The 12,808-nt window shown below is 42.2% G+C and overlaps 1 protein-coding gene across 1 annotated transcript in view; it reads left to right on the forward strand.

The window, feature by feature from the left end:
- lrpprc (leucine-rich pentatricopeptide repeat containing) overlaps positions 1–12,808 on the forward strand; it is a 64,799-nt gene that overhangs the window by 7,120 nt on the left and 44,871 nt on the right. Inside the window, exons 12-22 of the mRNA XM_073481337.1 lie at positions 4,415–4,533; positions 4,638–4,728; positions 5,712–5,781; positions 7,804–7,831; positions 8,854–8,911; positions 9,753–9,859; positions 10,965–11,042; positions 11,228–11,290; positions 11,457–11,570; positions 11,690–11,820; positions 12,099–12,184. Coding sequence (XP_073337438.1) covers positions 4,415–4,533; positions 4,638–4,728; positions 5,712–5,781; positions 7,804–7,831; positions 8,854–8,911; positions 9,753–9,859; positions 10,965–11,042; positions 11,228–11,290; positions 11,457–11,570; positions 11,690–11,820; positions 12,099–12,184 — 945 coding nt within the window. The remainder of the gene's footprint in view (positions 1–4,414; positions 4,534–4,637; positions 4,729–5,711; positions 5,782–7,803; positions 7,832–8,853; positions 8,912–9,752; positions 9,860–10,964; positions 11,043–11,227; positions 11,291–11,456; positions 11,571–11,689; positions 11,821–12,098; positions 12,185–12,808) is intronic.

Here is a 12,808-nt window from a genome sequence, read left to right on the forward strand (position 1 = left end):
GACGGCGCAGATTGACTTCACTGTGCGGTCCAGACAGATCCTCGGTTTGAACGCTGAGATGCTTCAGCAGAAGAGGAGTAGACATGAGTTTAAACATGCACAAACCACATACTCACTTGACACATACTATTACTTAAATCCTCTAACCGTGTAGCCTCAGAGCCACACAAACACATCAGACATCCATTTAGCCATCACAGAGTGGAAAGGAGGAAGGAAGGAAGGAAAGAAAGTGGGGAAACTTCTCTTGTGCTTGCTTGTTTCCGATGGTGTTAGCCTTAACCTGCATGAATGATGCAGCCTCTCTTCTTTCTCCTCGCTCTCATTGGCTGCAGGAGGTGTGTATGCGTCCACATTTGTGAGGAGAGGGGGGGCTTTCGGGGGGCAGTGCAGGTGATGTGACTGATGCGGAGTGACTTGATTTCATGTAAATGCAAGCGCTCTGAGGGAATTCACTTTGGATTACGCGCCCCACTGTGCACGGCCCATGAAATATTAAGCGCCGTGTCACTTTTTGTCCACAGGTGTCACTAGCGGGCAGAGAGGCCGGAGCCGTAGAATTGAAGGAGAACAACGGGGGAGGAGGGAAGGGGAGGAATAAGGAGTGGAGTGGGGGGAAAAATCCCTTTGCCTTTTGATGAGGTGTGGATTTGGCGGGTTTAGCGGAAGCATATGCTGGCCCATACTTCCCACCTGCCGCCAGCTAGTCACCGCTTGTCAGTCCTGGCGACGCAGCGCACTCTTATCACTTCTGACATGGGGGAGCAAGAAAGAGAGGGAGGGGAAACTGCAGAGGAAGGGAATGTATTTGGGTGATGAGGAATGCAAAGTCTCCCTTGTTTGGTTCCTTCCTGGCTGCCCCCTCCTCCCCCACCGGACTCTTATTTGTGTGACCTCCTCTTCAACCCTTTCACTCTTTCTTTAATGCAGCAATATCTGTCAAATAGAGTGGGCTGCATTAAAGAAGCACCGTCACAGCAATCTGTAATGCAGTCCTCCATGAACTCATGTCTAGCCTCAGCTGGAGTTAATTGGTGGGACAAGAGCCAAGCATCACCTTGATTAAAAGCAGGAAAAAATGAAGGGAGCGAGGATGAAATTGCAGCTTTTCATGCTTCATAAAATGGTTCTTGTACTCTGCTCTGTTTCCAAACAACAACCCCTCATCGCCTTGCAGCGAACAGAGTCTACCTTTAGAGAGTCATAGACACGGAGAGATGGAGAGACAGATGGTGTTGGAGGAGAAAGAAAAGGAGAAGTGACAGGTACTCATGTCCAAGGACGGGAGGGGATGACAGCGACCGGTTCACTCCACTCCTCTTTTCCTCTCTTTTCTCCGTCCTCACTTCTCGTCTGTGACAGTTAACCTGAAGACATGAATCTGATGATGATATCTTGTGACCACTGCCATGCTTAACTCACTACTTTGATACTTCTTGCCTGGATGGTATGTCAGGCTTTATGCTGACCAACCTGGAGAGGCCTCTACTCTTCTCAGTTCTCGTCTGTGCCAAATCTTTACTTAAATTGTTCAGACAGGGGTGGAGGCAAAAAAAAAGGGGTTACCTCACATATGATGAGGATAACGGACTGAAAAGTAAAAGACCTAAAGCGAGATCAGTACAAACGACACCACATAATATCACATATTATTTTCTGTAGTATCCTCAATGCTTTTCGCATTAATACTCGACTCTTTTTTTTGTGTGTAGGTCTTTACATTTCAGCTTAGCTGAGTTTCAAGGTGCCTTACTTGGAATTGCATGTTGCAATCTCAGTCTCTCTCTCCAGATTAATCTCCTAATAATTTTTTCAATTAATTTATAAGTCAATCAATGTTATAAAATTGGGAAAATCACAGTTTCCAAGAGCACAAAGTGACTTCTTCAAATTTCATCTTTTGTCCAACGCTAGAAATTTCTTCATTGTCATAAATGACACATAAAATCATTACATTGAAGAAGCTTGAACCAGCAAATGTTTGACATTTTTGCTTAAAAAATGACAAACAAAATGAATTTATTATGAAAACAGTTTTCAATTAATTTTCTTTTGATCAACTAATCAATTAGACTAATTGTTGCAGCTCTATTCAGTTAAGACCACAGAGACATCTTTGCAATCGGTCTTTCTTTCTTGACTTCTCTGAGTCTTGTAATCAGCTTGAGTTTGCCCGGCAACAACAGGAAAATCCAGTAAGTATTTAATTATAGTCTGGCACATAACCCCCTGTAAAACCACATTATGTCCCCTTTTTATCTTTGGTTTTTGTACAAATTAAATGTTGAGCTTTAGAGGTCCTGGTCGGTAGGTTTTGATTAGAGATTAAGGATCCATTTTTTTTCAGTTTCGATCTGTATTTGGATGTCTGCCCATACAGATGCTTTTCTGTGTTTTGAGATATCATAATAACAAAATATCTTGAGTTAACCAACTGTTACTAGATGATTGGTTGAAGACATACTGACTTAAGAGTGGTAGGTGAAAAAACTTAGACCTAGAATAGTACCCTAGAAGGCAAACTAATGGCCTTTCTTACTAACCTAACTGCTTAGCTAAGACATGCAGTGACTTCACCATAAGGCTGTAAATACAGGGAGTGAAAACTGAGCAAAAAAAAAACCTTGGGTTCAAATGGTTAAAAGCTCTTTGTCACAGACTTGACTTGCAAAAAAGCTACGCAAACACGCTTGTTGGACGACTGAAAAGTGCTGATGATCATGAAAGCTCACAGGCGGAAGCCGGAAAGCACGTGCACGCACGTGAGAGAGAAGGTCGGCTTATGCATTTATACCTCCAGTTCTCCATTCACTTGTTTTCTGTCTGTCTGGCTCACCGTGAAATTGATTATGGATTATTCAGGAGGAAAGCAGGTGCTCCTTCTCTTCTTTCATAAAAAAAGTCTCGTTGAAAGCGATTAGGGGGTAAGAATGGAACGAGAGGACAGCAGAGTGGATGGATCCTCCATTGAGAAGAAAGAGGACGATCGCCTGTTTACTTTTTTACTTGAAAGCAGGGTAGATGGATAGTGAGAGGGGTGGATGAATGAGTGAGAGGCTGGATGGATGGAGTGGTTCAGGTAGCCTTACCTGGGATAATGCAGCCTCAGCCGCAGGTTTTAATGGCGTATAAAAGCCCCAGCTCATCTTTTATTCAGCTAAAGAGAGAGACTGCCAGGTGAACACATACGTCCCAAGAGGATGCAGAAACACAGAGCCGTGTGTGTGTTTCACAACCTGAGTGGAGAGTAAATACACACTGCATCATGAGGTGTGTCAACTCAAGGAAGCACTTTAGGGTAGTTTGCTGAAGTTCGCATGGGAACAAGGTCTATTGGTGCACTAGATGCAGTCATATATAGCACATAGATGCACCTAAAACGGCATAGCAACACACTGAGAAAGAGACCCGTCTATGCCCTCATCTAGGCCCATGTCCTTTGTGGGCACGCTCCCAGACATATGCAAAGTGCTGCAGTGCCTCCTGCATATGAGCACACACTCTTGCGGGCACATTGAGAGTGCATCAGTGGCTGTTCCATATGCATGTGGCTGTTTTGGCCGCCTTCCCTGGGGCAGGACCACAGGGCTCTGCTGCAAGGCCGGGTGATGGTGCAAGAGTCCACTTCAGGCCCAGTGCGTGTTTATGTACACGTATCCTCAAGTCCAAGGTAGAGAGGCGAGCAGCCATTAGCATTTTGTCGATGAAGGGAGTGTGAGTGTGTGTGTGTGTGTGTGTGTGCGTGCGTGCCTGGCTTTTTAACTGGAGGGGGGAGAGAAAGTACATGCCAGCTCATTTCTTAGACCCATATTCAAACAGTGCTTACACAGCTCCAGGCCTGAACATGAGAGGGAATGGAGGAAAGTGTGTGTATCTGTATTTTTTCTTAACGTCTGCCACCGGGTCCATGTGCAGACTGGAAGAGCCTGTGTTTACATCTTGCCAGGCAAAGTTGCAGTGAATAGGACGTTGGCCAGTTAAAAAGAAGCAGGAGGAGATTTTTTCTTTTCAATAATTTTCTTTTTGACATTATATTTTTTGATTTTGACGATGGACACACTACCACTTTTGTCCACAGGGGCTTCCAAAACCAACAAAATATAATTTGTTGTAAAAGATTTATTTAATTTATCAAGTGCAAATGTGAAAGCCTGCACTTGTTTGACCACATGGCGTGAGAGTTGTACATTCCAAAAACTAAGTATGGCAGTTATATCACACATACCATACCATGCAGTCTTTTACGAAAATAATTTGAAAATGTTACTGACAGTTGTCAGGGCATGAAACCAATGATCTTTTGGCAAAGACTTTGGCAAAAACTATATTATTCTATGGTAATGGTAGTCTGTCCAAGCCTATCGTCTTAAAAAAAGCTGATATTAATTGCTTTTTCTGCGTGTGTGTTTTGTAGGTGTGATTGCGGCGTTGAAGTGCATGCAGGAGCTCGGGTTGTCCCCAGATGCCGAGACTTTATCCAACTACATCTTCCCCGTCTTCCCCAGCATGGAAGCAGCTCGACAGGCCTTCCAGGTAATCCATAATACTGTTAGAGTGCGCGTGTGTGCGTGTGTGTGTGTGAGAGAGTATGCATTGAAAAGTTTTTTGCTGACATAAAGGTGATCTTGTCTACTCAGGATGCAGGTGTGTCTTTGGAGTCGGAGGGCGTCTTGTGTTCGGAGGTTCGCATGGTGGCTGTTAGGAACTTGGGTGAACTCTACAGTCTGTGTAAGCGCACGCACGCACGCACACACACACACACACACACACACACACGCGCATGCAGACTAACACATTCCAAAGAAGCTCTACTGCATCTCGAGCACCCATCATCATAAAAATCGCTGCTTCGCCTGCGGGCTAATTGGACCAGCGTTAACACATACACACACGCACACACACACACACACACTTGCCCGCTTACTCTTCTGTGCTCATCAGGCCTTTTAAGAGATTAGTCTGTGTGAATATGTAAAGAGCGAGTACGAGAGGCGCCTCAACTGGCAGAGGAACGGGATAGAGAAGGCTGTTACATAATGGATGATTCTTCCTGTTTTCTGTCTTTCATCTCGTTTTAGTCTCAAGCCTCCACCACTCGTTATCACATACGTTGCTCCGTTTACTCTTTATGTATTTCAGAGTCACCCAGTGGAAATTTTTCCCCCTCACATAAAGAAAGTTTCAGTGTTTTTCAATATCATGTAATTTAAACACTTTTGAGTTTTGGACTTCACAAGTCAAACAATTTAAAGATGACATCTTCAAGCCACTTCTTTTCTCCAATCAACGGCCCAAAAATCTGCCAAGTGTGACTTTACATTTTCACTTTTTGCACTGGTGCGCCTGAAACTAAGTTAATGTTTTAAGCATCTTACGACAGGTTATTGCAATTTCTTCTAACCCTAACCCTGTTTGCTGCGATTCAAATAAAGAAAAACATGTAATTGAACCCTTAATCCTGGTCATAATTATTTACATAATATATTAAGAAATTAAATTAAAATGTACTATTGGATGCACCTAAATTATGCGCTGGTGCAATGAATCAAATCATAATAACTTGAATAACTGCAAATCAAAACTAATTGATTTCCTGGAAATCTTATTCACTTTGTTCCATTTTTAACCACATCAGTCCACATGAAGAGAAGTTGTTTTCTTGTCTCTGTCTCTCCCTCTCATCACTTCTCTGCCTCCTCTCTGTTTTCCAGTGTCCGATCCCTCCTTCCCCCAGTTGGACCTTGGTTTGTTCCGCGGCAGCCTCATCCTGGGCTTCAGAAAGTGAGTCAATTAGCCCGTCCGCTGTTTATGTCTTTATGTGTCCTCCATCATTTGATATTCCATATTTCTCCATATTTTGCCTCACAACTCCTGACTGGCGTTTTAGGGAGGCCTGTAGCACTATGGAGGTCACTGCGGCATATGCTACCACAGTGACATGTGCAGCCTATCACACCATCTACGGCGTCTGTGTGGGCAGCTGCAGGGAAAAACACTCTCAGCACACACACACACAAACACACATACACGGGTGCCTCATGCATATGGAGGCCGTCATCCCTCAGCTCTTACCCCAAAGCACCGTGGGAGATATGTAAATTAGCAGATGCCCACCACTGCCCCTCTTACCCAGACCCCCGTACTGATCTCACTCTCTTTCTCACACACGCATGCAGAGTTAGCCCTAGGACCGGGGTCTGACCTGTGGGCTTTTGTTGAAGGGATGTTTATGAATATTTACAGTTTAACACCACACACCCGCACAAAAACACTCTGGCCCCTCAGCGAAGCTGGAGGTGGGTCAAAGAGAAAAGCCTGGACTTTTCTATAGGGAGCAAAGTTATTTCTTCCACTGACAAGCCGATATATGCTCAGTGGAGCTTAACTTTGTACTTCACATCCATCTGGTACACTCCTTGTTGCAGATGATGTGTTCATTACATGAGAGGATTTTGATAATTGAGCTAGTTTAATTTATAATGTGGCTTCTTCTCATGAAAAATGGTCAATCTCGCCTTTTTTTTTAAAGGTCATAAAAGCATAAGTTTATACTTTCAAGGACATGAAAAATGTTCAAAGAAAACATGGGTAATAACAGCAGATTCATGATTGCAGCTATAGAATTTTACCTTATTTCAAAACCACAAATAAATGTAGATTACCAGATGTTTTTGTAGAGAACTTAATATTTTTCTCTGTCTGTGGTTGTGCCTTTTGACTAATTGTTTGTCTGTCTTTTTTTTTGCGTCTGAATCAGCTTCTTCTCCTCAATTTGCTTTGCTCTCATCGCATTAACACACACACACACACACACACACACACACACACACACACACCTACACAGTCTTCTGACTGTTAGGTTGCCTGACAGGGTCATAATTGGGCTTGTCACTTGGGGAGTGTGTGCGCGCGTGTATGTGTGCGAGTGAGTGCCGTGTCGTTGCAGTGCGGGACCTGCCCCTGTCAAAGGCAAGGTCAGGGGATAATTTAATCATTAAAGACCTCTTCTTCTCTCTTCTCTCCTCTTGTCTCTCATCTCCTCCTTTCCAGCAACTCGCTGACAACGCCAGAAATGTCACACGTTGTCATCATTTAGCCTCCTTGTGTGTGTGTTTGAGTGTGTCTTTTGTGGTTTCCCAGGCTTTTGTACTGCCGTCTCCCCTCTCTTGTACTGTGGGATTGAGAGTGTCAAACTGTAAAATCTGTCTCTCTCTTGCCGTATTGTATTGTACTACACTGTCAGTTTACCGGCTGTGGCAACATGACACTGTCAGTGTTACGGTTACTTGAGTCAAATGTAAATTGCTGTCAGACAATTCATTAATTCATCTAAAATATTTATTCATATTTCCAAACAAATACAATATGTAATGTTCAGGGAATTGGATTACTCCAAATTTGGAGAAAAAATTGGAAATTTTCATAGAAATGGATAAAATATTAAAAAGTAAAACTCCTATATTCACATCATATGTCTACCTCATGCTTTTATCTTTTTTATAGCAACTTGAAATAAGTTAAACACACATTCAGTTTAAATTTCTGTCACCAACAGTACAAGCAAGGGACAACATAGACGGCGTAGTTTGAAGAAATTTTGCTATATTGTGATTTGAAATCTTTCATGTTAGGATTAATCATTTTCGGGTAAAGGAGAATACATGCACATTAGAAGTGTGTGTGTGGTTGAGGTGCCTCTATTAGAGATGCACATTAACCCTGACATGCTGGGAGCTGTTGTTGACCCAGAGGTGGTGCATGTTGACTGGGTGCTCATGTCTTGTCCTCTACTGCCCCCTGCAGGTCTGACGATGTGGAGACCATGGTGAAGGTAAGACGTCAATGAGCACACGCTGTTTGAGTTTCTGTATGTGTCCGCTATATACCAGTACAGACGAGATAAGATGATTACAACTTAATTAATCCCTAAGGAAATTCTTGTGCCAGGGATTGGTGGAAACTCTTTTTACAGTAACAACCAGTTGGTTCCTTGGGTCAGGGTCACACACTGGACCCAGTTTTTATAAGAATTAAAACAATTAAAGTATAAATATTTATACAAAATATGAGTGTTTAAGAAGTAACAGTAGAAGTAAGTATTGGCAATGACATTGAAAGGTAGCCAAAAAAAAAAAAGTAATAATTCTCATGATGTTAATGTTAAGATAATAAAAAACTAGAAGCAGTGTCGATGATGTTGAAAAGTAGTGTCATACTGTCCTTTGTACATGTTGGGGAAAAAAGCAATAATAGTTCACATATATACAATATATATGCACATATAAATATTGGTATCATTGTGTCCTTTGTTTCAGTTGTCCTCCCCACAGAAGGGGAGGAGTAAACAGGATTTCTAATTTGGAAAATATTTTAGCAGCTTAAAACAATACAGAAAAATTGACTTAATGTAAAAAAGAAAAAAACTTGACACTGAATAAAGTTTATACTAGACTCTAATGGCTTTTTTAAAGGCATTCAGTGAATCTTCAGCTCTCTACATAATGTTTTTTTCCCCACAACATTATGGCTATGATAACCAATTTGCTCACCATCTGCTCCGTACCGAGTTACATTTAGGAAGAATATACAATATGACAAATGCCATCTGCTGGCTTTTATGCAAATCTCCTTATGGCACACTGAGCGTATAAATAAAGAAATGTTTAGGATGGCTACTCAGCTCCAGGCAATTTTTTTTTTTTTTTAGGCAAGATGGTTTGCAATCATGACCCACAATTCATTTACACACATAAGATTATAGAAGAAAAGTGAAAGACATGGGGGTTAATTTAAAAATAAGTCAAATGTTTTATGTGTGTGTTTTTTGTTTTAATTTGCTCTTCCTTATTCCAGATTACGGAGCTCTTGTACAATGATGAGCGCTTCTCAAAGGGAAGCGACAAGCCTGCTGGTAAGGGACATTGAGATGTATGCAAGGTGTGTGTGTGTGTAGGTGAGAAAGAGAGAGAGAAGGGAGGATGCGTTTGAGATGTGTGTGTATCATCTATCACGTATCTGTATTCAAACTTGCAGACTGCAGTCTCCGTCTCACCATCCAGCTATAATTCAGATGACAGAAAAATGCCGTGTGTGTCTGTGTGTGTGTGTTTGTGTGTTGCCTTCAGTCTCAGTAGCAGAATACTGCTGACCAGCCCACTTCTCGTCATGAAGCCTGTGTGTGTTTATGTCCAGGTGTGTGTGTCTGTGTGAGTGAAAGACCTGGTCTATCCGTCTGAGGAAATAGAGCCTGGCTGCTGACACAGCGCTGAGTGGTTAAAAGTGTATAAGTGTGTGTGTGTGTGTGTGTCACCGCTGAGCAGCGTCTGTGTGTGTGGGGAGCGTTAATGTCGCTCCGTGTCAGTGTGTGTGTCAGGAGTGTCCCCAGCGCTGGAACTGTTGTGTGTGCTGGTGGGAGCGATGGAGACTGTTATCCATGTCACATCCCATTAGATGACATCTGCGTTTGTGTGTTTATGTGTGTGTGTGTGTGTGAGAGAGTTGAGGTAGGGGGAAGCTGTCACCGCCGACCGTCGCGCATTCACTCACACTCCAGCCCAAAAGCAGCCTCTGTCAGCAGAAAAGAAGCACAAACACACACTCTGCAGAGGCTACAGAAAAATAATGTAAATGCACAAATGGGTGCAGGAAGTGACAAGTTGGCAAATGAAATGTATTCCCATGACAACTGCTCACTCTGTGTGTGTGTGTGTGTGTGTGTGTGTTTGTGTGTGTGTGTGCGTGTTCCCATCCAGAAAAGGTTCCCTTCCTCTTGTACAACCTGATCGACAGTATGTCAAACAAAGAAGTGCAGGCACAGGAAGAGAAACTGCGGAAATACTTCAATCAACTAAAAACTAAGGTACACACACTTACACACACTGATGAGGTTACTGAAAACATCACACAGTATACCGTATATCCAGTTCATTCATAACCTTCCCTTTTAAAGGAGCTTACACACTCTGATCCGAGATGATTTGCAGTATGTAATCAGACTCGGATTATTCACAAATATACACACACACACCACAAAATGCACTTGCATGTCCTCCTCCCCTTTGCTCCATGTTTGACGAGTGAAGCTTTGAGTTGGGGCACCCAGACAAGATTAAATTATGCTTTTCACTTTTTGGTTAAAGGTTTTCATCTTAACTGGCTGTTCAGTGTTCAGTAAACCAGTTTCCTGGTCCAGTGTGGACCCGTCTTTAGAATCATTGAAATGTCCCAAAATAATCTGAGATGTAAAAAACAGAGCTAATTCTGACCTCCAGAAATCATCCTCACATAAAACGATATCTTGCACCATCTTTTCAAATTTCAGCATTTCCAACAGCACCTAAATGCAACTTTATTTTCAGTAATCATTTCTTCACAAATAATAACACAAACTTTTAAAAGAAGCCGTGGCTAATTTAAATTATTCTTAAACAGAGCCCAACCAATACTCGATTTTTGTGGCAATTGCCAATACAGATTTTCATGTGTAAGGAAATTCTGATATTGAGATCCCAGCCGATACATACACATTGTTTTTCATTGATCCCTCATTTATGTTGTTATTAAACACTTGTGGCAACGATGTAATGGAGGCAAGATATTTTACAGTTCAGCTATAAACGTCTAAAATTTACACGAGTGAGTTAAAACAGTATACTTCACTGGTAATTTAATAATTATAAATTACACCAAGCATCTGTTTCTCCATTATAATCTCTAAAAACTAATCTTTTTCATAGTGGGCCCTATCAAACACCATATTCTCATATACAGATGCAGATATATCTAATATTGGCCTGTTAACATAAACATAATTAGTTTCCTACTTCCACATCATGTTTAGTGACTGTCCAAACATTAATGTCAATCATTTTACAACATAAAATTGGACAGGTTCAGCTGCCGTTGTGCTGAGAACTCATCAGTGCTTTGATGACATTGACTTTGTTCTTGTTGTTTCTCTGCAGAACATAACTATTTCACAAAGCATCTACAGAGGAATCAGGAATCTTCTGGAGGGCTACCACGTCCCAGAGCTCATCAAGGTACAGAGCCTTTCAGATATAATTCATATTTTCCAGATGAAGTATTTACTCCTTAAGTTTTATCATAGAACTTAGTTGAGATAAGCATCAGTAGAGAAGAAGGCACTTTGACTGGACTTCTTATGTTTTCTTTACTGTTGCTATAGTTGTCCCAATGACGTAACTGTGTTCAATCTTTGTGTCAGGATGTGATTGTTCTGATGGATCCCAAAGACCAAGACTTTGTGACACCTGTTAACCGTCACGTGGTAAGTTGCGCAGTGAACAAATTCATACAAAAAACATGATTTAACTTGCTAAAATATATTTTTTTAAATAGACAGCACCACAATTTGCCTCATAATTTCCTTAATGTGTCAAACTCATGAGGTTATGTGTTTGGTCATGTGTTTAACACCTCTCTGTCTCCATCAGGGAATTGGGACAAAGGTGTTTGCACTTGAGAAGAAATTGGCTGACCTGAAAGCTGAGAACAAACCATTAGGCATTGTTCTCAAACAACTCATCCAGACTCTCTGTGCCGAGGAGGTACGCTTCGTTTGGATAACTCAGCCTTTCACAATTCTCACTCTTTTTCATGAATTAAGTTTGCTTTGTCTACATGTTTGGTCCTGAGGTGTGTCATTGCTTTGTTTTTGTCTGATCAGAACCTTAAGGGCGCCCTCGAGCTGAAGCAGCAGCACGAGGATGCAATGACCATCGGCAGCTATGCTACCCTCCTCAACCTGTGCTGTCGCCACAACAATGTGGAGGAGGCGGTCAACCTGAAGAGGGAAATGTGAGTGAAGCAGGATACACTCACACACATAAGGGAGCGCTGCGACCAGTAGTAGGCCATTAAAGTTTAACTTGAGCGGTATTGGGGGAGACATTAATGCAGCGGCCGGTCACTCTGTTGACTGGCTAAAACACAGGAAACTCTCGTCGTTCTCTTCACTCTCCACCTGCTTCAGGCATCAGACTGAACTGTAGCAGGAGAACGTCTGGAAGATGAGTGGCATTACTGTAAGTGGAATACATTAATCAAGTCCGTCTCTCTCCCTATCTGTCTCTTAGAAGCCGAATGGACTCATCAGCAGTGTTGGATGCCAGTAAATACATCGGACTGGTCAAGACCCTCTCAAAGCATGGAAGAGTGGAGGGTATGGCTCCAATAAATTATTATTTTACTTTTACTTTAACTTTATCATTATCCTTCAGCCCCTTAAGTCAAGAATAAAGTACATCACAACTTCTCTAACTTCTTCAAACTGCTTGTTTTGTCAGCCAAAACCACGTATTAAACTGCATTTTTGGTTGAAGGATTTAAAACTATTAATCAGTCATCAAAGTTGTTCTTAATATTGTCTCCTAATTGATTAATTGACTAATCCCACTAGCTCTTTGTTCCTCATTACTTTTACCCTGACAGTAAGCCGGATCAAAGTAGATCAGGCTTGAACTTATAAAAGACCTGCAGATGTGAATGTGTGTGGTGGAGCTTGTGTATTTGTGTGTGTGACACCAACTCTGTCACGTCTCTCTCCCTCCCTCAAACCCACATTAGCCAGCCATTTTCAGAATGCTACGGTGGGTTTCCTTCAGCCCATCGAAGACCCAATTACCATCAGTTTTGCTGCTCTGCTTTTTGCACACAATGACAGGCAAAATGTTTCCCTTGTCTGTCCTCGCCTCCCCTCTCCTCCCCTTCGCTCTCTCTCTCCGTCCTCGTCTCCGTCTCTCTATCTTGACCCTCTCTCCCCCGCTCTGTCTCGAAGCGTGTCATT

Source organism: Pagrus major, chromosome 15, assembly GCF_040436345.1.
Source record: "Pagrus major chromosome 15, Pma_NU_1.0".
Classification (NCBI taxonomy): Eukaryota; Metazoa; Chordata; class Actinopteri; order Spariformes; family Sparidae; genus Pagrus; species Pagrus major.